The sequence below is a fragment of the Phyllostomus discolor genome, chromosome 2, assembly GCF_004126475.2.
Source record: "Phyllostomus discolor isolate MPI-MPIP mPhyDis1 chromosome 2, mPhyDis1.pri.v3, whole genome shotgun sequence".
In the NCBI taxonomy this organism is placed as follows: Eukaryota; Metazoa; Chordata; class Mammalia; order Chiroptera; family Phyllostomidae; genus Phyllostomus; species Phyllostomus discolor.
In genome coordinates this window covers 50,135,823-50,162,744 of record NC_040904.2, presented here as the reverse complement: position 1 = coordinate 50,162,744, position 26,922 = coordinate 50,135,823, and the positions used below count along the sequence as shown (strand labels likewise).

At 34.5% G+C, this 26,922-nt stretch overlaps 1 protein-coding gene across 1 annotated transcript in view; it reads right to left on the bottom strand.

Moving 5' to 3' along the window:
• Positions 1–26,922, bottom strand: part of OSTN (osteocrin) — a 44,515-nt gene that overhangs the window by 3,022 nt on the left and 14,571 nt on the right. Inside the window, exons 3-4 of the mRNA XM_028505321.2 lie at positions 26,552–26,766; positions 1,338–1,434 (exon numbers count right to left, since the gene is read on the bottom strand). Of these exons, the coding sequence (XP_028361122.1) occupies positions 1,350–1,434; positions 26,552–26,766 (300 nt within the window). The 3' untranslated portion in view covers positions 1,338–1,349. The remainder of the gene's footprint in view (positions 1–1,337; positions 1,435–26,551; positions 26,767–26,922) is intronic.

Here is a 26,922-nt window from a genome sequence, read left to right as displayed (position 1 = left end):
CTTGGGCCTCCGCATCATTGATCTGAGGATTTCCTTGAGAAGAGCAAACGGCAGAGTTTTCTCTTCTACAACTTGCAGTAGTCAGAGCAGTTCCAGGCTGTCTCATCTGTTTTGGGAGGGAAGGTGCACACTCTCTAAGCTCTCACGGCACAAAATTCCTAGATTAGATTTTATATTTAATACACATTTAGTGTTTAAAACATATACTATGTATGATTAAATACATTGTTTAAAATAAAGTTAAGGATTTAAGCTTTCTGGATTTGAATTCTACTTGTATCACTTACTAGCTATGTGGCATTGTGAGTTAATGTAGTTAAGCTTTCCACTTATTTGTATACTAATAACTAATGATTATTACTTAATACATGTCAGGCACTATTCTAAGTGGTTAATGTATATCAACTCATTTTGTCCTCAGGACAATTAATGTATTAGAAATTATTGTAATTCTCACTTTATGGAGGAGGATTTCAGAATTTAAACAAGGTCTCACATCTAACCGATGACCTGGGATTCGATGGCCTGGAATTTAACCCACAAAGCCTGATCTCCCTGGCTGGCATTTTGTCCCTTTTATTGTACTACTACTCGAGATATGGGAGATAGTAATAGTACCTATGGAACAAGATGACTAAATGAAGCAATGCATGTTTAGCGCTAAGTATAAGGTCCAGCACAAAGTCAATTTTCAGAACTGTTTTATAAGCTGTTACCATATGCATGTATTATATGTCCAATACCTTCTAGCATCTAATTTAACTTTCACAACCCCACTGTGCTATTATCTAGATTTTAAAGCTATAGAGAAGTAAATTGTCTTAGTGGAAACAAGATAATGAATGAATAATAGAACCAGGATTTGGATTAGGTGCTCTGATTCCATGGCTAGTACTCTTTCTGCTACACCACTCTCTCTCCTCTGTTCCATGTTATCATAATTCTGGTGATGTTATTTGCAATAAAATGGTGTATGTCACTGGAATGTGTCTTTATCATAGAAGGATTGGTACTTATTATGTATATTTGTGAAGGTAATTTATTATGCTAACTAGAATTTTAACCTTTGTTTGCATATTAATATTCAATAATTATATAGGAGTCTGTGACAATACCTAAATAATTTTTCATGTTGAAGGACATTCTCTTAATTCTGTAGCATCATTTAAATTGTTTAGCATCAATATACTTAACTGAGTATGGACAGCTTTGAAAATGTGAACTTATAAGCTAGGAAATCAAAAGAGGGATTTATAAACTAAGATGGATCAATTGGTCCATTGTGGAATAGTAATTAAAAGCTTGCATGTATTGTTACATATTTAAATTGTACTTACGATTGGAAACAATTAGCCTCTGGAGTTTGAAAGCCGATTTCCACCGATCCGATCCATGGGGATACCAAATCGCCTTTTTGGATGATCTGCTGCTTTCCTGAAACAAACCAAGGAGAACACTTTTAAGCTAGAGTCCAAGTTACCATTCGTAGCTGTTGCTCTTTTATTTTATGCAGAGTTTTCTGCAGAGTTTTCCTTCAGAGTTGGACTAACCATGATAGTTACCTGTCATCAACACCCAGTCTAAGCCAGACACTGCCTCTTACTGTTTCGACATCATGGAAGTAGGTATTTCTACCTCCTTTCTACATCTGAAGAAGCTGAGGCTTGGAGAAATTAAATAAATTATCCAAAATCAAACAGCCCAGATGAAAAGTTAGGTCTTATCAGCATACCAACTTTCTAAGTGTTTAGTTTGGGTGAGGCCCTTTCCGTCTCCAGATTTTGGTGTATTTTCTGTTAATTGAGGAAGATTGCACTAGGTCAGTGGTTTTCCCCAGCTTCTGCCTCAGACCGGTTCTTCTGGGAGATTTTATCTAGACAAGCTTTGTATGTGATGGTCTACATTTCTCATATGGTCTCTGTCAAATATTGTTTGGGAAAAAATAACTTGATTATTGAAATAAAATTTAAAATCTCCCATAGGAGGGCCTCATAGTTTGTATATTCTATAAATTAGTTCTTTGAAAAGAAGAAATATTTTAAGCTGATTTGTTATTACCATCATGTAGGACTATCAAATTGAAATTCTAACAGGAAAGGTCTCAGAACTTTGAGCAAATGATGTTCACTGACTTGGAGTTAAGAGAAGTTTTATGTTCACTTAATAAAGACAGAGATGGGTATAGAAAGGTAAGAAGCCTATGTAAACAACTCACCTGTCTCACAGTTAAAGGTAATTGACTTACAGATTTGTTAGATTTTTTATTGAAATAATAGATGTGCTAAAAAGAGCACATATTATAAGTGAACAATATTAGACATAAGATTACAAGTGCAATAAGTACTCAGATCAAGAAACAGAACATTGTCAGAAAACAGACTTTTGACATGGGAGTCTTAGAAGTTATTCTCCCACCAAATGTCAGAACTCTGCTTCTGTTGTTGGACTAGCAATGATACAGCTTGTTACTTGAAAATCTTAGAGACAAAGGGTCAACAGTTTAAAGAGTTAAACAAGATTTGTTGCAGAACTTTTTCAATAGCTTTAGCTTTTTTCTAACCACTTGCATTATATTATCAATATATTCCACATGATTTCAACACTAAACATGAATGAAAACCACAATACCTAAGATTTTTTTCCTATTATCATTTACTATGCACCTATGTAAAGAGTACTTGGGGGGGCTCATTAAGTCAGAAATAAGTCTTTACTCAAAAACCTATAATTAAGTACCATCAGATTGGTAATGATTTAATGTAAATAGTAGAGAAAAAATTCTCTCGTTTTCCTTGATACAAAGTGTTTACCTCACCTACCAGGTCTTATCAATGTTCCACGTGTCACTATTTGGTAAATACTTTATTTTAAATCTTTTAAAATTATAGAGAACAATGAAAACATGACTGATTTTTATGACTTCATCTTACACAGAAAATTCCATAAACATTGCTTAACTCTAATCAAAACAATTAATTTGAAGGTAACTAATATTTACTTAATACTTTCTATATGCCAGTCACTGTGCTTAGTGCTGTGTGCACAACAGGGATAAAAGTTGGCATTGAACCTGATATGGGTGTTACTCTCAACTGATATTGCAGGAACAGGCCATGTTATATATGATTTTTTGGTTTTTGATTTTCTTAATTTAGCCTTCTTTTCTGCTGATTCACATGCATCTTCCTTTTTAGGCTGGCCTTTAGCTTTGTTAGTCAATGCAAGTGGTAACATCATATGTATGATCTTATGTGACTATCTCCTAAAGAAGTTTGGTGTGGGGGGAATCTGGAAAAAAATTTAGTGCTTATCCTTAACCTATCCATACCCCTGCCTTCATTCTTCAGATTTCTGAAAGACACACCTTCTGGTGCCTATTTATTGCACTTCTGGATTTCTTGATATTAAATAACTATGTATTTTTTAACTTGATAAGCTAATAGAAAACATGTTATCTGGAAATGAGCATAAAAGTAATGGCCAAGAGTTACAAGAAGCTATGCATATCAGTTGTGCTTTAGGTCTTTCGATGTAATTATAAATGATGACTGTTGAGAAAGAGAAAAATGTCTTTCTATATTTTCTTATTTTCATTCACATAAGTAAATTTATAGACTCTTTAGCATTTGTTTTCTTTGTGTTAGTCACAATAACGATTCCTCAAGGGATGCCCATGTCATAATTCACAGAATCTTTAATATATCCCTTTACCTAGGTAAAAGGACATTGCAGATAGGGTTACTAAAGACTAAGGAGATGAAAAGTTATCCTGGATTTTCTGGGTGGGTCTAGTCTAGTCACTGGAGTCTTTAAAAGTGGAAACTGACTGAAGAAGAGTGGGCCAGAGAGTGCAGTCTGAGGACTGAACCCACCACTGTTGCCCTGGACGACAGAGGAAAGAGTCAGGAATCAAGGAATGCTGCGGCCTGTGAGTTCTTAAAAGAAAACAGGGACGTTTGGTCCTATAACGGAAAGAAATTGAAATCTGCTGATGACCTGAATGAGCAGGAAGTAAATTCCAAGAAGGAGCACGACCTCTCAACTGCTCTGTATCCTACAGGCAAACAAGGCCAAAGAGAGAGCACAGAGATGCATGCAGGGGGAGTTTTAGGAGCCACTCATTGGCTGGCAATCATCAATTGTGTGGTTGCACCTAATTGAAAAGAAGACTGAAAAAAGTTTTCTAGAGCCATATACAGTGACAGGTGAGGATATACCGGACTTCTGGCCTACACAATAATAAGTTTGTGCTGTTTTAAGTGCAGAGGTTTGTGGTAATTTAACATCATAGAAATAAAAAAAGAATACATATGTCTATATGGTTTAAGGTTGATGACTAAGTGTAATGTGGTTGATATGTAAAAACCAAAACAAAACCTGGTGTGATTTTTATGCCTTGAACCCTTTCACTGACTACCACCATCCTAACTCCAGGGAAGGATAAGACAGGAGCCACCTCAGGATGGAGGAGAGTGCTCAGGGGAGTCCCAGACCAACAGAAAGAGGAAGTAAGAAACCAGCCCCTTCCAGATGGTTAAAGGACCCTGGAGAAGAGGAAGGCAATGACACCTGGAGGAAAGAGCAGCACTTCAAACACGTGTTCACCGCCCAAAGCTCCTGTAAAATGGGGGGTGCCATGAAAAAGAATTTTTTTTACTGTACAAAAGAGAAGTATGATGGCCCCACACACCATTGTTAATTAGAACATAACATTTATTATTCCACACTGCCAATCTCTTTTTGTTCAAATATGAAGGTAAAATAAATGAAAATAACATTTTTCTTTCTTTACTACAGTTAATCCTTTTTTGCTCAAGTATGTGAGAGGCAGTTGTGGGATAGGCAAAAGCAAAATAAATTCTCTTTTTCTTTCCTTCTTTCCTTCTTTCCCTGTCCCCTGTTCTTTCCTTCTATTCTTTTCCCAGATTTGATCCCAAAAGTATTAGGGATCAGGATGTGGTAATCTTGGATTATGTGTGTAAGTCTGTTGTCCTTCTGAGCTTCTCTTCCCTTTTTGATAAAAGCCAAGTAATACCTGCCCTGCCTATCTTCTGGAGTTGTTTATTCACTTACCACACGTGTTCATTATTTTAATTGTTTTATGCATAACCTTGTGTAATTTGTCCTCTGCACTGGGTACAGTGGTGAAAAAGATATGTATTAGCTAGTAGAGCTCACATTTTACTTGAAACAAGCTAATGAAGTAACACACGGGGAAATATTGTATACACTTTAACTGATTTTACTATCCTGTCGTCTAGTCTAGTGACTTTCAAACTCTTTGAAGCTTACCATGTCTACAAATAAAAGCTTTATAAAAGAGAGCAATATCTAAGAAGTTAAGTGAAAAATTGTGAGTAAAGGAGTGTCCCACCTTCCCCAAGTACTGTGACTCTGAAAGAGTTTCCAGGAACACTCAGGATCCTCAGAGCAGGGTTTGAGAACCACTGGCCAAGTGGACAGAAACCTAAGTCATGAATGCTTTTGTTTTAGCAATAGGTCCATAGTTAATTTGAGTCATCCAGTTTTGGATTGGTTGCAAATGCTCACATATATCTTGAAATCAAGTAAGAAAAATAAACAAAACAAATAGATATAAAAAATCCATTCAATGTTTGAAGTGTTAAGCACTAACAGAAAAAGAAAAACAATTATTGCCATGAAGCAGATAAACCAAAAAACATCATAGCTCAATAAGTTAAACAGTCTCTGAACAGTCTTCTATCCATTAAGAATTAAAATGGCAAACTATTTTAAGATAGTATTTGTCTTAAAATTTTTGTTGATATGAAATATACATATAACAATATTATACTCTATAACATAATAAACTGACAAGAATACACAGTGTAAAACATAAACGTTAAGACAGAGAAATCTTCTTAAGGCCAAAAGAGAAAACTACTTTCTGACTATGTAGTCCCTCTTGTGACAAAATAATGGTATGACATGTTATATATGTGTATGTATATATATACACACACACAAACTCATATATATATATATGAATATATATAGTTTATCCATTTAACCCAATCCATGTTTTCCATTCTAAAAATATTCTGAAAGTAAATTAAGGAAAAAGAGTATCCACCAAACTAATAGAAGAGAATGGACTGTTTATTTTAAATATAACTTTAAATTTCACACTAAAATATAGTCTTCCTGTTCCAAATATGATTTTTAAACATTTATATTCTTTGATAATTCAATTACTAAAAATATTTTGTATCCAAAAACAAGTTATAAAAATTGTATTTAAACTTCCAGAAGTAAACTGTAGACTGAATTTTGGCTTAATAATTCCTTTGATTTTCCTTATAATCCACAGGTATTTTTCAAAACTCTGCAGTTGCGATTGTTCCAATATTTAATTTATAAGGTGTGCATTTAGAAGTCTTCTTGACTTCTTTCAGTAAATATTATGTTTTGAGATTAGTCTATGTTGACATGCAGAGCTGCTGTTGCTTTAATTGTATAATATTTTACTGTATGAATATATACTAATTTATTTATGCATTCCATGGTGAATAAAAGTTTGAGGTATTTTTTGTTATTATTGTTATATAATGTTCAGCTGAAAATGTTGCTACACATACCTGTAGTGCCCACTTAAGGATTTCTTTATAGTATATTTTTTAGTAGAAGTACTAGCTATGCCTATACAGAATTTTACTAAATAGTACTAGACTTTTCCAAAGCTGTACCAATGTACATGTCCAAGAGTAGTGTAAAGGCATTCTTAATGTTTCAAATATATTTCAACCCTTTTACTGTGGATTTTCCCAGTTTCATGCTTCTCTAATCATATCTCATTGTGGTTTTGCTTTGTCTTTGCTCAATATGAATGAAGTTGTGCCCTTTTTAGTTGTTTAATGACCACTTGAATTTTTTCTTTTGGAAGTGCCTGTTCAAATCTGTTTGCTGTTCCTTTATTGTTTTGTTTTTCTTTTAAATATTAATTTTAGGAGGGTTTATAAACTGTGAATGTTAGACTGTCAGTTATGTACAAATATCCTTTCCCATGTGTGGTTATTCTTAATTGTGTTTTTCATGAAAATCTTTAATGCTCTTTCAATTTTATTTTTTTTATTTTATACTTAAGTTATTTTTAATTTACCACAGTGTCATTGGTTAATAATATTACATAGTCATCTGTATAATGTATTGTGTGTTCACCAACTGAAGTCAAGTCTCCTTCCATCATCATTTATTTTCTCCTTTACTTTTTACCTCCCCTCATTCTCCCTTTCTCTTACAGCCACCATATTGTTGTTAGTCTCTATGAGTTGTTATTTTTTGTTTTGGCTTAGTCCCTTCCCTTTGGTCACCCAGCACCCCAACTTTATCACTATTGTGTTTAAAAACATTCCATTTTATTATTAGTTTATTGGTGATTTCAATCATTAGTCAATGTTTAATATTATTGAATGCTTTTCCTGAATCTACTCAGATAATATAGCTTTATTTCTTTAATTTGTTAAAGTTAGTGACTTTCTAAAAAGCAAGTCACCCTATACTCTATTTTTATGTTAAACCCAACATTATAATGGTACATGATCTTTCTGATATATTACTGAAATTGTTCTACTAATTCTTTTGGTAGGGATTTGTATCTATAGTTATTAATAAAGTTGTGCTATAGTTTTCTTGTTCTTTCTGTATATGGTTTTTGTGTCCAGATAATGCTATTCTAAAGAAATTGGTTAAGGATCATATCTTCCCTTCTGGTTATGCTTTCTTTTATTTAATTGCATCATGATGTGAGAATATGTAAATCAATAAAATAACCAAGCCTTTAAAAATTTTAAGGCTCCAGCATAGATTTATGATAAAAACTCCCAGCAAAGAGGTAATAGAGGGAACATACCTTGACAAACCCGCTGCCAGCATCATACTCAGGAACTATAAGCATTCCTCCTAAGATTGGGTGCAATACAGGGATGTGTGCTTTCACCTCTCTTATTAAACACAGTACTGGAAGTCCTAGCCATAGCAATCAGACAAGAAGAAATGAAAGGCATCCAACTTGGAAAGGAAGAAGTAAAACTGTCTTTATTTGCAGATGACATGATACTGTGCATAGAGAATACCAGAGATCCCAGCATGAATCACTAGAACTGATAAATAATTCAGTAAAGTAGTAGGATACAAAATTAATATCCAGAAATCAGTTTCATTTTTATATGCCAACAATGAACTATCAGAAAGGGAAATTAAGAAAACAATCCCATTCACAGTTGCTTCAGAAAGAATAAAATACCTAGGAATAAATCTAACAAAGGATGTAAAAGACCTCTACTCAGAAAATTATAAGACACTGAAGGAGGAAACTGAAGAAGATACAAATAAGTGGGAGCACATACCGTGTTCATGGATAGGAGGAACATTATTAAAATGTCCATACCACCCAAAGCAATCTATAGACACAAAGCAATTCTTCTCAAATTACCAATGACATATTTCACAGAACCAGACCAAATATTTCAAAAATTTATATGGAACTATAAAAGATCCCTAATAGCAACAGCAATCTTAAGAAAGAATAAAATTGGAGGAATCATGCTACTTAATATCAAACTATACTGTAAGGCCATTGTAATTGAAATAGCATGGCACTGGCACAAAAACAGACACATCAAGCAGTGGCACAGAATAGAGAGCTCAGAAACAAACCTACATGTTTATAGTCAATTAATATTCAAAAGAGGAAGCCAGCACATACAATGGGGTAAAGATAGTTTGTTCAATAAATGGTATTGGAAAAATTGAATAGATAATGTTAAAAAAATAAAAGTAGACCCTTCTTATGCTATACACAAGATTCAATTCAAAATGGATTAAAGACTTAAATATTAGACCTGAAACTATAAAAATAGTAGATGAAAACACAGGTGGCAAAATCGCAGACTTTGCTTATAGTGATATTTTTTCTGATATATCTTCTCAGGCAAAGGACACAAAAGAAAAAATAAATGGGACTACATCAAACTAAAAATCTTTTGCACAGCAAAGGAAATCATTAACAAAATAAAAAGACAACCCACAGCATGGGAGAACATATTTGCCAGCGGTACAAATGATAAAGGGTTAATATCCAAAATTCATAAAAAACTTATAAAACTCAACACCAAAAAAGCAAACAATCAATTAAAAAACAGGCAATGGATCTGAATAGATACCTCTTCAAACAGGACATACAGATGGCCAGTAGACATATGAAAGGATTATTCAACATCACTAATCATCAAAGAAATGCAAATTAAAACCACACTGAGATTATCATCTCACACCTGTCAGAATGGCTATTATCAATGAATCAACAAATAAGTGCTGGCGAGGGTGTGGAGAAGGAGGAACCCTCCCCTAGCTGGTGAGGCTCAGTGGATTGAGTGTCCACCTGTGAACCAAAGGATTACTAGTCAGGGCACATGCCTGGCTTGCTGACCAGGACCCCAATAGGGGCACTCAAGAGGCAACCACACATTGATGTTTCTCTCCCTCTTTTTCTCCCTCTTCTCCCCTCTCTCTAAAAATAAGTCAATTAAACTTTTAAAAATAAGAAAGGGGAACACCTTTACACTGTTGTTGGAAGTGCAGGTTGGTGCAGTCACTGTGGAAAGCAGTATGGAGATACCTCAGAAAAATAAAAAATGAACTGCCTTATGACCCAGAGATTTCACTTCTGGGGATTTATCCAAAGAAACCTGAAACACTAATTTGGAAGAATATAAATATGCCTATATTCGTTGTGGTGTTATTTACCTCAACAAAATTTGGAAGCAGTCCAAGGGTCTATCAGAAGATGAGTAGATAAAACAAGTATGGAACATTTACACAGTGGAATACAATACTCTGGTTTCTCTTTGGATCGTATAAATCTTTTGCCTTTTACTTGGTGGAATACTACTGGGTCATAAAAAAGGAGAAAATTTTACCCTTTGTGACAGCATGGGTGGACCTGGCGAACATTATACGAAGTTAAATAAGCCACTCAAAGAAAGACAAATACCATATGACTTCACACATACGTGGAATCTAAGGAACAAACTGAACTAATGAGCAAAATAAAGATAGACTCATAGATGGAGAGCAGGCTGACAGCTATTGTGGGGTGGAGGAGACTGGGTGAGGGGGAGAAGGCTAGAGCAAAAAATATTAAGGATTATTTGTGGTTAGGAACTTTATTAATTTTAATAAGTGTTTCATGTGAACTTGAACACTTTTTTTCCCAATGGTTGGAGACATGCCAACTTTTATTTATCTTGCTCATAATTTTGAGTTTCAAGGAAAGAAATTAGGGTGTGGAGAGTGTACCCTAAAACAAATAGTCTGTTTTGCTGCTACGTCTTAACAGGGTAATAGAATGCTTGCCCCTTTTTAAGAAAGACATACAGCTTCATCAATAGTTAGGTATATGCAAAAGGAAAGAATATGGTAATGATAATGAAAGATGTTCTTTTAAATAGTTTAGTAATTTAGATTACTAAAATATGAAATTAAATTATTATTCTATAAATCTTAGATAAGTATAGTGGCCAAGCTCTAATACTTTTACCTTAATGCAGTCTCCTCTCACATTTAAACAGGGAGATCTCTGTAACCAGTAGTAAATTGTGGAAATGAGGATGTGTGACTTCCAAGACTAAGTAATAAAATACATCACAGCTTCTGGCTTGCTTTGTTGGATCAGTCACTCTAGGGGAAGTCAGCTGTCATTTCCTAAAAACACTTTCACAGTCCTATGGAGAGGTTTCCGTGGCAGTGAGTTAAGGCCTCCTGCCAAAAGCTAGTGAGGGACTGAGACTTTCTGCCGTGAGCCGTGAGCGGGCCATTCTGGAAATGGATATCCTCAGCTCAGGTACAGCCTGCAGACGCCCACAGCCTTGGCCAACATTTTCACTGTCATGGTGGAGAGACCCTGAGCCAGAAGCACTCAGCAAGTTTTTAAATGGATTTCTGATACACAGAAACTGTGTGAGGACATTAAGTGCTTATTATTGTCTTAGGCTCCTAATTTCTGGTCAGCTTGTTTGTGCAGCAGTAGATATTTAACACAGTGACATTCAAAGTGTTCTAGGATTCCACAGGCGAAGAGATCACAGCCAATCTGGGGGGTCCAGGAAACTCTTATGGAGCATGTGGAAACAATAAAACAAATGGTGACCCCTGATTCCTGCAATTTTGATTGTCCTAATTTAAAATTATAGAATTAAGAAATGACAATCAGAAGACAGAATATATGCTCTTGGAAGGACGGATGTGTGAGGACAGACTGAAAAGGACTCAGCATGGCCCTGTAAAGAATGAGAAAGGAGCCCTGGCTGGTGTGGCTCAGTGGATTGAGCGCAGGCTGTGAATCAAGGATTGCTGGTTTGATTCCTGGTCAGGGCACATGCCTGGGTTGTGGGACCGGTTCCCAGTGGGGACCTTGTGAGAGGCAACCACATATTGATGTTTCTCTCCCTCTCTTTCTCCTTCCCTTCCTCTCTAAAAATAAATAAATATAATTAAAAAAAACTAAAACAACAACCCTGTTCTTAAAAAAAAAAGAGAGAGAAAAGAATGAAAAAGGAAATCATCAAAGTCCACAGAGGCATGTTTAAATTCAAGTTCCAGAATTTTGGGATGAAGGACAGACTGCATTAAGTCTGAGTGATGATGTAGTTTGTAGGGGCCAGTATATATTATCCTTTGATCTAAAGTCCACATTGAGAAACAACAGAGAGAATGATGACTGCATAGAAATCAAAATGTTATTTTGATCAAGCTGAGTGTAGAATATGACTTTAACCTGCATTTAAAATGACTTCCTTACATTTCCTCCCCTGGATTAGACAGACTTACAAAAGTAGTCATAGTTATCCGATAAAACAGGAAGAAGGGATGAGCTGGACAAGTTCAACTGCTCTTCCCAAACTGGCCTATCAGATATGTGAGCACTTCTCCCCTGGGAAGAGGGAATAAGAAGGTGGGGCAGGGTTCAGTCTTTCCCAAACTGAAGCTCCTTTACATGGAAATATGAGGCTGGGAAATAAAAGACTTAATAAATGGGACACGTTTAGAATGAGGAAAGGAAGTACTCCTCGATAAGGAGAAAGTTGACTTATGATGTTGGGACTTCTATCTCAAAAATGGTAATTCAATTTTAAAGAGATTCTATTAAGTGAATGATGATGGTGCTGACTAGGCATGATATCAGCTACTAGAGTTTCATTCCGAGGAATGGGCCATGGGCACAGGCGTTCTAAAGCAAACCGTGGGCACGGAAATCAAACAATGAGACTGAAAGGGCTTAGTATAAAATAACCCAGGTCTGGTTAACCTGAAAACTGCTGTAGAACTGTAGGTGAGGGCAGAATAAATCTTTGTTTGCTTGGCTCATAAACCTCTTTGAGGGTCTAATGAAATTTTTGGAACTTCTGTCCAGCAAATAGATTTACACAAAAAGGTCTTCTGGAATTTTTTTTTTTTTGGGGGGGGGAGGTGTGGTGGGTGAGGAGAAGTAGATAACTCACATTTCAGAGTCTGTATATGGAATCAAATATTATCCTTTTTAGGGGAAAGTTTAGAGACTTCATATATAAGTCAGGATAGGGAGAAAAAGCAAAGGAACTTTCTCATTCTGCGGAAGTGTGCAGAGAGGCTTGCAAGGGCTGCACTGCGAAAAATGGCCCAAGATGGTTTTCCTGAAGTGAATTTCCTATGGTATGGCCAGTAAGGAGGAGGAAGGAAGCATGGAAATAGGGCACCACGCTCGGAATCCTTTTTCTGTATTTGTTACTCTGAAATGGGGCACATTCTGAACTACTCCCTTTGGGTATTACCAAATAAGAACTGGAAAGAAATAGCAAACATTATGAGGTAACTAGGTTGGCCTTGGTCTGTGGCATTGCTTCACAATGAATTAGAAAGGAAAATGATATGTTAGGACATTTGCCTTTACTCTTAGGGGCTGTTGTCAAGAAGGGCAATCATAATTGACAAAGTAAAGCTAGACCTGCTATTCTCAACTTCTGTCTGAACTTCATGTCTGGCTTAGGATCAAAACTCATATATCATTAGTACAGTTTTTCCAAAACTATTTATTCGATGCATACGCTCTCATGAACCTCGCAGTTCCTGGACTTGGATAAGTGCCTTATTCACACAGAACTTTAATTTCTTTATCAGAGCAACTCGCTTAACTGTAAGCCATTGGAATTAGAATTAAGCAACCTGACATTCTAGCTAGGGAAATAATTTTATCTCTTAAAACATACCAATAAGATGAGGTAATATTTTTCTAGGTTATTGTAGAGATTAAATAAAAACTGCACCAAAATGTTAAAGTTGGATTCTTTCTACCTCCATTTGGTTATCTCAGTTTTGAGTGTGACTCAAAAAACTGAGGGGGAAAAAAAAGTATTAGTTCCTCTTGCATTCCAAAGTAAAGTGCTAGACTTACACAGTATTTACAAAGGAGGTTGCTACAAACTGTTTTTTCCAACTTTAATCCCATAAAAGGATTGGTGTTGAATAGGTAAAGAAAGAAAATTTCTCTGGAGCAAGTTGTTAGAAAACACCAGCACTTTCCTTCCTTTTTTATATAGAGGAAGGTCTTTAAGAAAACTATTCAGAGAGCTTCGTATACATACCTGCTGAAGCAAAGCAGACCCGAGAGAACGAAGTCTGTAAGATCTAAAAGGCAAGAAGCTGTGAGAATTGGCTGTCTGCCAGAGTGAGGAGATGGATACATGAAAAAGAACAGCTCACTTTCAGTGACCAGAGTCATGGATGTGGGTTTTCTGTGGAGCTAATGTCAAGCAAGCCTGTGGGAAGAGTTGACCTAGCTTAATGATAAAAAGAACCTTCCACAAGGGCTTTCTGCCAGGGGTTATGCATAAGGCAACTTCAGAAGGATGCTGGTGGTGGTGACAAATGATTTTACAGGGAGGATGATGATGAGACGCAAAATTGTCCTGCTGAAAGAGAAGCATGCCTGGGGGCAAGGATATTTACTAATTTATATCAGCATTTCCAGTAGGGTTAAGCAATGATCCTGCAAAAACATTCCATGATAAGGAGTCAGCTTTGCACATTTCCTGAAGCCAGAGAGCACTAAAAGTCATGGTAGTATCAGTCAAGAAGGACTTTTCTTTACCTCTCTGCATCCCATCCCCAACACGGGAGGGTACAGAGGCAGCTAGCTCACTGGGATGGAAAGGTAAACTGACTGCAGCCCCTTCCAACTGCAGCTCTCCCATTTGAAAAGGAGAAACCTTCATAACATTTGTGATTTGGGCTAAGACATAAGAATGATTATTTTAATTACTGAAATATGGTTGCTTTTCTAACAAAAGGGACCAAAGAGATATGTAAAATTTCAGTGTGACCAATGGAGTTACATGGTACCTGCTTTTGTTTGTATGCAAGAAACAGTCAGAAAACAGTGACTACTGAATAGGTTTGAATGCCTGTGGGTGGGGTTTAAAACTGTGTTCTGATTTTATCTGAATGAGTCCTCCTCTCTCAATTTAGTGGTTATAATAACAATGTTATGAAGCAAAGTGTTTATTGACCTGAGTCTACAGAATGTGTGTATTTGTGCTGGGCATCTTCTATCAGCTCTCCAGATCCCTGTTCGGCTTTTTCTCACCCTGCCTTCAGTCTGGGAAGGCAACCTCTCTGCATCACAGAAAGGCTCCTGTGCTTTCTGGCTTTGGCTTGGGGCAGGTAAATGGTGGTCTTGGCTGGGAAGACTAAAACGAGAGAGGAAATGAAGGTGAGATCAGAATAAATTCTACCTGGCTCCCTCTTTGCAAAATCACTTCCCTCTGACTAAAGGTCACTGATCTGCTCAGGGCATCTGACTCTTCAGACTGGGGCCCCACAACATTGTGTGACTCATTAACATTTGTCTGCACCCATTTTTTTCTTTTTTTGCAAATAGTCTTGCTGTGAATAAACCCTCTCAAATTATTCTATTTCAAATAGACTCCCTGTTTCCTCTAGGAACACGAATTGACAAGGTGACATTATCTACTTTGCTGATCTCAAAATATTAATGAGAGAATTAAAGCAATAACAGTTATAAAATGTTTATACTAATGAAATTTAAATATAGAGTATTATTGTTATTGCTTTGTAAGGTATTTTTAGTATTGTGTGAAGGACTGAGGCAAACCATCCTATAGAAAATTTTCAGGCAAATCATTAATATCTTTTAATATTAAGTGGTCATCCAGATAATATTGCCAGAAATGTCATCATAGCTGCTTTTTTTAATTTGTTTAAATGAGCTAACCATTCATTTACTTTCAGGTTTTAATTAAGTGAAGTGAATGAAGACAATGTTTTGGACTTCAAAGCATAGCTGAGTTGGTTCGCTCTGAGAATTAATTTGCACATCCATCTGAAATCAAAGCTAGTGCCAATACATATAATATAAAAAAACACACACACACAAAAAAACAATTAATCAACTGCAGCGCCTTCCAATAACTTGCTTTTTGCTTCATTTTAATATGATGTGACATAGGCTATGTATGCCCTGATTAACCTTTTATATTTGTTTTCATTTTTATTTCCCCCCCAACTTTCCATTCCTTCTTCCATATCATCTCTTGTGGAGCTTATCAAAAGCAGAGTTCAAAATTTTTTTCTTTTCTGATTATTTCATAATAATTAAAAATAAAATAATGTGTTTCATATGCTTGAAACTCAGAGTTTTAAAATATGGAGTCATGTACCATTATAATTCAGGGATCCATAAGTGTGAATGAAAAAATATTATATCTTTAGTTTAATTACCCTCAAATTGAAATATAACATTTGCTTCAATTATGAATGTACAGAACAAATCACAATAGTGTTAGTAATACCTAACTCTTTGCCACTAATAAAAATCACATGTACATGTAGATCACATTGTAGTCATTGTAGATAGTTTGAAATTGTTTTCTAGTTCAACACTACTTGAAATTATAGTTATTTTTAGACCCATCTTTTAGATCTTGTTATTTCATATGTTAATAAAGAAGCGTATATTGTTATATTATAATCAATTTTAAAATATGTTAATAATTCTGTTTTTATATATTGGTAATCTTTGAACTCTTATCAATTTTATCCAGTTAAAAACAATATTCTTTCTATAAGGGATTCATAGGTTTCACCAAGTTCCAAAGTGCTCCATGACACACATCAGAAAAGCTTATGAATCTCTGGATTTAGTAATGGATGAGATCTCTAGAGTTACAATATGGCAACTGGATCTGAGACCATCACCTTCTTGTGGTGAATGTGTGAAGACAGGAAATGCATGCTGGAGAAAGAGAAAGACTGGTGGCAGGTGCATGAAAATCACGGATGTTTATATGCAACAGAGAAAGGGTTTTGTACATTCATTCACATTAAGGTAACAAGAAAATTCCTGGCTTTGTTAGAAATTAAAAAATAAAAAAGTAAAGCTTTCTAGACTAAATGATCAAAACTATCTTGTGTGATGTGATAATAGAGCAGCAAATAACCTTGGGTCCAGCTTTCCCAAGCAAAATTACTATAATTTTTATGAATCTCCTTTTTACAAAATAATTGCAAAGCTCTAAACTGTACATTCTTCCTACTAAATATGTGAAATATTTTATTTTAGTCCTGTGATTTTATTATATATATTTAAATAATGCTGAAATCTTTTAACAGATAATAAAAAATTTAATCTTAAACTTTGAGTTACCATTATATTTTGAAAGAAATCTAAAATTATTTTTCTATTAAAATTCAAAGATGCATATAGAAATATTTTATGCAATAGTTATTTCTTCTCTCTCACTGTTTTATAATATACAAAAATTTAACATTTGTTTTAAGACCAAGAACAGGAATACCTGCATAAAATATGAATCCTTAAGAAAACTTTTGCAGGAGATGCCCTTAGAATTTAATCTGAAAGAGTAAAATATCAACTGTCATTTTTATTCCATGTTGTGTATTCCAGTTCTTATTAGCTCCAGAAATGACAAAATTAGAATATCAAAAACCCTGGCTGGTGTCACTCACTGGATTGAGCATGGGCCTGTGAAACAAAGGGTCACTGGTTTGATTTCCAGTCATTCCTGGGTTGCCGGCCAGGTCCCCCAGTAGGGGACACATGAGGGGCAACCACACATTGATGCTTCTATCCCTTTCTGTCTCCTTCCCTTCCCTTTTCTCCAAAAATAAATAAATAAAATCTTTTAAAAAATGCTTATTTGATTTTCTTACAAAACACAATCAGGCATCTTAGATAGCAAGACCCATAGTACTACCACCAATATAATTTCTCAAAAATAATTTTAAGGTTTGTTTCACCTACTTTTTTCCCCTCATATATTTCACTAGGGATATACAGTCAAAGTATTTTATTTCACCACTTGCAATAAATCTTCATTGTGCAGCAATACCTTTAACTAGAATACATTGTGTTGTTTTAGTTATTTTTATTACTTAGGTATAAAATGTTAATATTTTTTGTTATGTCATATGTAGAATATTTAAATGGTTCCAAAGACAATAAAAAGTGTATTCAAATAAATCTAGCTTTTACTTTTGATCCTTTTAAACTGTTTCTATCTTTTATTATAGTTAACCATTAAAATATTTTATATTTATCCTTTCATTTTTCTAATCTAAGTATTTTTGTACTTGTATTGCCATTTTTAATAGTGACATACCACAGTCAAGTGTATGCATTTTGCCATTACTACCAATGTCATAAACCTTACTGTATAGTAGTATACAGAGATAGCCCTCATTCTTTTTTATAGCTGATAGTAAGGCTTCATTTTTGTGTCATAGCTGATTCAAACAATTCCCTATAGATTCATGTATTTTGTTGTTACAGATAATTCTAAAATGAATAGCTTATACACAATATTTTTTTACTGTTTTTGCCTGTGAGATTTTTAGAAGTGGGACTGCTGGACTAAGTGACAATCACATATCTAATATTGCTGGATATTGCCATACCTCCATCTGGGTTCCATTTTGTGTTCTAATCAGCAACATATGGGAATGTCTTTTCCTCACAGCCCCACTAATTATTTTTCCTTTTTTTATGGAGTTTTGCCATTTTAACCTACAAAAATCAGTAAAGTTTAATATGCCTTTTTTCTCATTCTGAGAATGGTTGGCATCTTGCTCAGTGCTTGAGCCATTTGCATTTCTTTTTCCCATAAACTATTTTTACTTCATTTTTAATAGCTTTGTCCTTTTTCTCCTCTATTTTAAAAGTTCTTCATATATTAAATATATAAATTAACATTTAACCTTTTATATGAGTTTCAAAGATTTTTCCAATTTATTCCTTTTTCTCTTTATTTTCTTTTATGTTATTATTTGCCATGGAAGCTTCTAAAAGTGAAATTTATTTTTTCTGAAAATTTTTTGAAATTTGTATCACAATTTGGAAGAATTTACCTATTTCTCTGCCTAGAACTTCACCAATGTTTTCCTCTAGAGCCTACTTTTAATGATACATATATAACTGATACATATATTTTATTTATTGCTTTGTTTTAGTTTATTCATGGGCTGATAACATGTATTATAAATGAGGGAAAATAAAATATTTAAAAATATTTGGTAGGGCTATTCTGTCTTTTTTTAAAGGGTTTTCTTGGCTACACTCATTTCCATTTATTGCAGATGACCTTTATAATAACTTCTTCAGCACAAAAAAATGTTGTATTTTATTGGAATCATGTTGTTTGTAATTTAGGAAGAATGAATGTCTATTTTTTTCCTTTTTTATTGTTATTCAACTATAGTGATCCCCATTTCCCCCCACTAACCTCCCCTGCCACATGCACCCTCACCTCCCACCTTCCACCCTCAATTTTACCTTCCCCTTGGCTTTGTCAATGGGTCATTGATACATGTTCCTTGATGACCCTTCCCCTTCTTTCTCAGTATCCTCTTTGCCCTTCCCCTCTGGTTACTGTCAGTTTGGTCTTTATTTCAATGTCTCTGGTTATGTTTTGCTTGCTTGTTTATTTTGTTGATTAGGTTCCACTGTAGGTGAGATCATATGGTATTTGTCTTTCACTGCCTGGCTTATCTCACTTTACATAATATTCTCCAATTCCAACCATGCTGTAGTAAAGGGTAGGAGTTTCTTCTTTTTTCTGCCGTGTAGTATTCCATTGTGTAAATGATGTCTTTCTATTTTTGAGTCTGATCCCAGATCATAATATGTGTCTCCATTTGTTCAAATCTACTTTTCTACATTAGCATTATTTTTATAGTTTTTCTTATATGTTGTTTGGACATTCTTTGTTAGCTTTATGTATAGGTATTTTCCCTTCTTTATGCTATTGTAAATGAGGTCCGTTCTATCTTCCACCTGATTTCTGTTTGTACATAGAAGGGCTATTAGCTTCATATTCTTATGGACTTCTTTGCATCCAAAGAGTTTTGTCATTTTAGTTTTTCTATTATCTTAGTTTTCCAACTTGTCATTTGTAAATAAACATAACAACTTCTTACACTTGTAATTTTTATATTTTTATCATCCAAATGCATTTCTAAAATGTAATGTAAATAATGAGCATTTCTTTTTGTTCCTCATTTTAGTAAAACTTCTAGTATATTTCACCATTGAGTAAAATACAGACTTTTGAGCCGAGATACACACACATACACACACACACACACACACACACACACACCATGTTAAGAAAGTATTTGTCACTTCTTACTTTGTTTACCTTTTTAAAAATATGAGTAAATGTCAGACTTCATCAAATACTTTTTCTAGCATCTATGGATATTATCATAGGCTTTTTCTCTATTATTCTCTTAATATGATGGATTACATGAAAGGAATTCCTAGTATTGAATCATACTTACTTTCTTGGAAGAAAACCCACTGGTTGAGGCATGTTATGTTTTTAAAGTGTTGTGGTATTCCATTTGCTAACATCTTATATATGAATTAGTGCATTGATGTTAATCTATGAGAAAAGTCTAAAGCTTTCTATTTAAAATGTAATAGTTTTAATTGGGGGTCTGTGTTATATTTCAGGGAATAAACTTGGAAAGTTTACTTTTTTATTATGTTCTAAAACTTAAAATAATATTGAAATTATCTGATAAATTTTAGTGAAATGCTCCTGTGTAAATATATAGATCTGGTGCTTTCCCCCAGACCAAAAAGAATTCTTCATGGTAATTAAACGTTTTTGTCTTTTGGGGGGAGTCAGTGCTTGTAAATTATATTTTTCTAAAAGTTACCTATTATTTTCTAGGTCTTCAGTTGAGCAAAGGGGTCCTATTCTTTTTTAAAAGTTCTTCTGTTTTGATGGTTTATCATGGTTATTTCTGTCTTATCATTTCTAATTTTATGAATTTGTTGTCTAACTTTTCTTAATTAGGCTAGCTAGTAGCTTGTCCATTTGTTATTTAAAAAACAGCTTAGCATTTATTTATTATATTCTGTTTTACTTTACAAACTTTTAGATTTCATCTTTTATCATTATTCAGCATTCCCCCCCCCGCTCCGCTTTTCCTGGCTTTGCTGTTCTGTTTCAATTTTTGCTTTATAGTATTAACTTTATTTTTATTACTAAAATGGTAACTTTTATCTGATTTTTTTATCTGTCCGATCATATTGCACTGCCATTATTACTATTTTCAATAAAGTACGTAAATTATTCTGTATTCCTCTTTGACCTAACAGCTTATTTAATTACATGGTTTGCACTCAGGTAAAACGGCCTTCTTGTGGTTTGGTTTTATCGTGAAATTATATTTTTATTGCATTTCTGTTAGTGACTACTTTTGTGATATATCTGCTTTTTGAATTTTTTGAGGATATTTATTACCTCAGATAAATGTTTGTAAACATTCCGTATGCACTTGAGAAAAAAATTATATTTTCTATATTGAATTTCATAGTTCAAAACAGATTATTAAGTTCTGTTTTATGAATTATGTTATATGTCTTCTATAAATTTTCAATAGATAATTTGCCTTGGATTTTTAAAGATGAAGCAAAGTAACCTATCATTAATACCTTTCTATTTCCTAACATTCCCTGTGGCTTCTCTTTGAAATATATTTTGTACACTTTTTTATTTTTATTCCCTTTCCCTGCAAAATTTGTCCATTCTTTATTGTCAACCCTTTAAAATCTTCTTATTTTTAGTTGTGTCTCACACACAGAAAAGTGTTAAATTTTTCTTTGTGAGTCAATTTGAAATAACCTGTAGAATAACAGGTAAGTTACATACATCTACACTTATTTATACAATCAATACTTTTGGACTTACTATGTTTTAAAAGTAATATTTATATATATATGAGCCTTTATGTAAAGTTTTTCACTATGTTCTATTTTATTGTGCTTTCTTTTTTAACAGAGGAATTTTTATCCTTATGGATATTTTTATAGTAATTTTAATATAAAACCTTGGTTATCTCTCTTTTCACTTTTTGTCTTTTATTTTTTTGTAAAAGATTCATTAAATTTAGTTAGTAATATACTTGGCAATCTTTTCTTTTTCTTCTGTATGTCCCCAAGAAACTGTTGCAAAATTCTTTGGTTTCTAGTTAATAGCCATGAAGCAATAAAAATTCACTTTAAATTTTGTATGCTCTCATTATTGTCTCTGAATCATTTGAAACTTTGTTGTATCAAACTGGATAACACATGACACTTTTTCTTGCAACCATCAATTCTAAAGTTATGCCCACCACACCAATTCTTATAACAATATTTCTCCAGTCATTTCGGTTGCCTGAAAGAACTCATTGAATAGCTTCCTCAGGAAGTACTCATGAGAACAATATTTTTTTTATTTTTATAATAGTTTATTTTTAGCCTTTATATGTAAAAATCTGCTCAAATGGTAATTAAATTCTTGCTAATTTCCCTTTATCTCTTGCAAATCGAGCAATGTTAGGTAGAGTCTATCTCCTAATAAAGTCTCTATTACACTTCTTAAATAAATTATGATGAAAACTCAACATAATATATTTATAATATATCATAAATATACATGATATATATCATAAATATACTATGTATGTAATACATATGGTATATATGCTATTGTAAATTCATGTGTAAATATTTACATATTTAACAAATATTCAACATTTATGTATCAATTTTCAAATTATTTAGTAGTTGCAAGACCCAGGATTCAAAGAAGTAATATTTATTAGAAGGCACAATATTCTGTCACTTATCCCTTGAATTTCCACAGCCTTCTTTATAAATTGCTCTTTACACATATATTTTTTTGCTTTGTGTTATGATTTGTTATAAATATTGTTTTATTTCTTAATAGGATGTGGCTTCTTTGAGGGAAGGAGACGAGATTTTCCTCCTCTTTTCCACCATATACTGATACAGTGCCTAGAACATAAGTGGAACTCATTTGTATTTGTTTCTTTAAAATAGGGTCTGAATTTCAAAAAGCAGATGTGAGATTATTTCTCAAGCATAGGTGGGATAAATGAGATGATTTTATTTCCTAGCATAGCTTTGAGAATCTTTCAGAACAGGAGTCCAGCAAATTTCATCCTATATGCTGGGCATCACTGAGCACACAAAGTCACAAAGCCATGAATAGATATGACACGTCATAGAGTTACAGGTAACTAGGCAAGACTGGAGCAAAGGATATGGAGATGAGTGCACAAAGGAATGAGGTGCCAGCCTGTGAATCCTTTATAGGATTTTATTAAGAAGTTTGTGTTTATCGTGTAAGCAATAGGGACATTTCACAAAAAGATTTTAGTGTTAGATGACCTCCCTGCCCCCCACAGAGGAATAAAAAGTACATGGGAAATAAGTGGTGATGGTGGTAGAAGTGAAGATGAAAAATGACTAAAGAAGTAAAAAATCTGAAAAGGATAATTTAGGCCAGAATTAATAAAGTCTTAGTGGATAAGAAAGTTCTGGAGATATTTAACACATAAAACAAGTATTATCTAGAGAATTTAGTGAAAAACAGAATGTTTAAAGTGAGCAAAATGAATCCTGCTGAGAAAAAGAAATTATTGTAAAGTCCCCAAATAGACTTTGAAAGAAAAAAAAAGAAGAAAGAAAAAAGGGAAAAAAGAAAAAGAAAAAAAGTGCCAGACTTTGGTAATTGAGTGGTCTCCTGTGCCATTGTTAAATGAAATTTATTGCATGAGGAACAGGTATTCAGGGGGTGGAAATGAAATGTTTGTAGTGACTGTTTTAAAGTACTGACAGTTATCAATGGTTAAAGGGAGATTTAATTATTCTAATTCTGTTACAATAACTAACAGCTTGAAAAGTATGCATTTGGAAGTCAAGGTGGAGGCATGGGTAAAACATGACTCAGCCTCCTGTACAACCACAGAAAAAATCACAACTAAACTATAAAATAAATATTACCCAGAACTGTCAGAAAATTGAGTTGTCTGGAAGTCTGACAACCAAGGGATTAAAGAATCATAATTATCCAGACAGGTAGGAGGTGTGGAGACATGGAGATGTGGAACATGCAGCCTTATTCCCACATGTGGTGGATAGAAATCAGGAGATACCTCAGGAGTGAGGGATCCCAACCCTACACCAGGCCACCCAGTTCAGGGTTTCAGTGCTAGGAAGATAAGTTCCCATAACTTCTAGCTGTGAAAATCAGTGGCAATGGGGGCAGTGGAAGAAATTGCAGAATTCTCAGGCATTGCCTCTTCAAGAACCTGCAATAGACTTAGGTCTTACTCAGACTCACTCCCTCTGGGCTCCAGTACTGGGGCAGGAGCTACAAGGGCACCAGTGGCATACTGGCATCTGGCATCAGGGTGAAAGTTGGGGGACAGCTTCTTCCTGGACAAAACTCCAGAGGCCAGGTAGAGGCCATAGGCCTCTTTCTGAACCCTCCCCTACACAGAGCTGTGAAGTGGAGGCACCATATCTGAGACTCCACCAACCTGGTTCACATAGGTTGCCCCACCCTGGTGATTACCTAAGGCTCTGCCCCATCCAGCTTACAAGTGTGCTTGTCTACAGTAGGCCACACTACTAATACAGGGAGTAAAAGTAGCCCTATCTAATACATAGAAACAAATGCAAAAAGGCTGCCAAAATGAGGGGACAAAAAATATGGCCCAAATGAAAGAACAGAACAAAACTCCAGAAAAAGAACTAAACAAAATGGAAATAAGCAACCTATGAGCTACAGAGTTCAAAACACTGGTTATTAGGATGCTCAAGGAACTCATTGGACACTTCATCAGCATAAAAAAAAACGACCCAAGCAGACATGAAAGATACACTAAGTGATATAAAGAAAAATTTACAATGAATCAACAGTGGAGTAGATGAAGCTGAGAATCAAATCAATTATTTGGAACATAAGAAAAATACATCAGAGCAGCAAGAAGAAAAAAGAATACAAAAAATGAGGATCAGATACAATCCTCAATCAGAACAGATTCATGAAAAGCAAGGACCTAATCCAAGATTATTCTATCCAGCAAGGCTATCATTTAGAATGCAAATGCATATAAAATTCTTCCCAGATAAGGGAAAGTTAAAGAGGTTCATCATCACCAATTCCTTATTATGTGAAATGTTAAAGGGAATATCTAAGAAAAAGGAGAAGATCAAAACTATAAAAGTAAAATGACAACAAATTCACAACTGAACAACTAAACCTAGGAAACAAAAACACACTAAGCAAACAACTAGAACAGGAACAGAATTACAGACATGTAGATCACATGGAGGGCTATTGGTGGGGAGGGGGAAGGAGAAGAATGGGGGGAGAAGTACAAGGAATAAGAAGTATAATTGGTAGGTACAAAATAGACAGGAGGAGGTTAAGATAGTATAGGAAATGGAGAAGCCAAAGAACTTATATGTATGACCCATGGCATGAACTAAGTGGGGATGCTGGAGGGAATGGAGTTACTAGGCAGAAAGGGATAAGGGGGAGAAAAAATGGAACAACTGTAATAGCACAATCAATAAAGAATACTTTAAAAAAAGAACAGCAAGAAGAAAAAGAATACAGAAAAATGGGGATAAGTTAAGGAGTGTCTGGGACAGCATCAAACATACCAACATTTGAATCATATGGGTGCTGGAAGGAGAAAAGAAAGAACAAAAAATTAATAGCTTATTTGAAAAAAAATAATGAAGAAAAACTTCCCTAATTTTGTGAAAGAAATAGTCATGGAAGTTCAGAAAGCACAGAGAATCAAAATGGACCCAAAGAGGACCACACCAAGACAAATCATAATTAAAATGCCAAAGATTAAGGAGAAAATCTTAAAAGTAGCAAGGGAAAAGCAGATAGTTACCTACAAAGGAGTTCCCATTACAGTGTCAGTTGATTTTTCAAAAGAAACTTTGCAGGCTAGAAATGACTGGCAAGAAGTATTCAAAGTGCTGAAAATCAAGGACCTACAACATAGATTACTCTATCAGGAAAGCTAACATTTAGAATCAAAGGACAGATAAAGTGTTTCTCAGACAAGTTAAAGCTTAAGCAGTTAATCATCACCAAGCCATTATTATACGAAATAAATGTTAAAGGGGCTCATTTAAGAAAAAGAAGATCAAAATTATTAACATTAAAAAAGGAATAAATTCACAACTATCAACAATTAAATCTAAAAAACAAACTAAACACCAAGCATAACAGACATCATTGTTGTCTGTGGAGATCATTTGTAGGGTTATCAGTTGGGAGGGAGAATGGGTAGAATGGGGGAAAAGGTTCAGGAATTAACTAGGATGAGTTGGTTGGTACAGAATAGCTGAGGGGATATTAAGAATAGTACAGGAAATGGAGTAGCAAATGAATGTGTGACCCATGGACATGAGCTAAGGGGGGAATTGCCAGAGGTAGTGGGGGTACCAGGTGGAAGGGGGCAAAAAGGAAAAATTGGGACAACTGCAATAGCATAATAAATAAAATAATAAAAATATGAAAAAGGCATGCAAAAAAATGCTCATTTGATTTTTTTCAAAGGTAAGTAATTCTCTCCATTTTACAGATAAATGAACAGAGGCTCACAGAGGATAAGACTTATACAAGTTACATTGCTGGAAATGATCAGAAATTTAACTTAAATACACATGTACTGACTTCAAGTCCTAAGAAATCAGTACCTTTCTGTATAGAAGAGTGGAATTATTCATATAACTTAGGAAGCTTTGTATCACTGGTTTAAAAAATGGTATTCTGGTTATTTCTAATACATAGAAAACTCAATTAACAATAATATTTATCTCATAGCTCACTGTCCAAATGCTGTGATGTCTCACTTTAGGTATTTTATATCTGCAAGCCATTGCAGTATCTTCCTCAGGAAACTTTATGATGAAAATGTGAAAGCATCCATACTGTAACAATCATTTTGCTCATTCAACAGCTACATCCAAAATCATATTATTAAACTCACAAGTTAGCTAACATGCTGTCAAATCTGTTTATGTACAAGGCTTTCATTGTATTTTTTTTCCCTGTGGAATTCTATTTTTCTGAACCCAGAGCAGAAGAATTAGAGAATGAAAATGTTCCTTCTCCAAGTGTTCACTCACCTCTGTTTACCTTTGTGATCCATAGAGCCAGCTGAGAGTCTGTCTAGGGGAGACCCAAATCCAGAGAAGCTCCTTTTCTTCTTTGTTTCAATCACATCATTCTCCAGAGATACCAGTTCATCAAGAAGCATGAGTTTTGCTGCCAGGTCAGCTGCTGATTTCTCTTCCCTAACTGTGGGTGGTGACTCTGCATCTCGGATTCCAGCATCCAAAGCCTGTGGGCAAGAAAGGTGATCCCATTCACCTCAAATATGTGCAATCCTATGCATTTGGCTTTTGCTAAGTTTAGCTGACATGCTTGTCATGAAACTTGATTTCTTGAGGAATTATGATGCAGAAAGACTTTTGGGGACAAAAGACATAGCATAGCG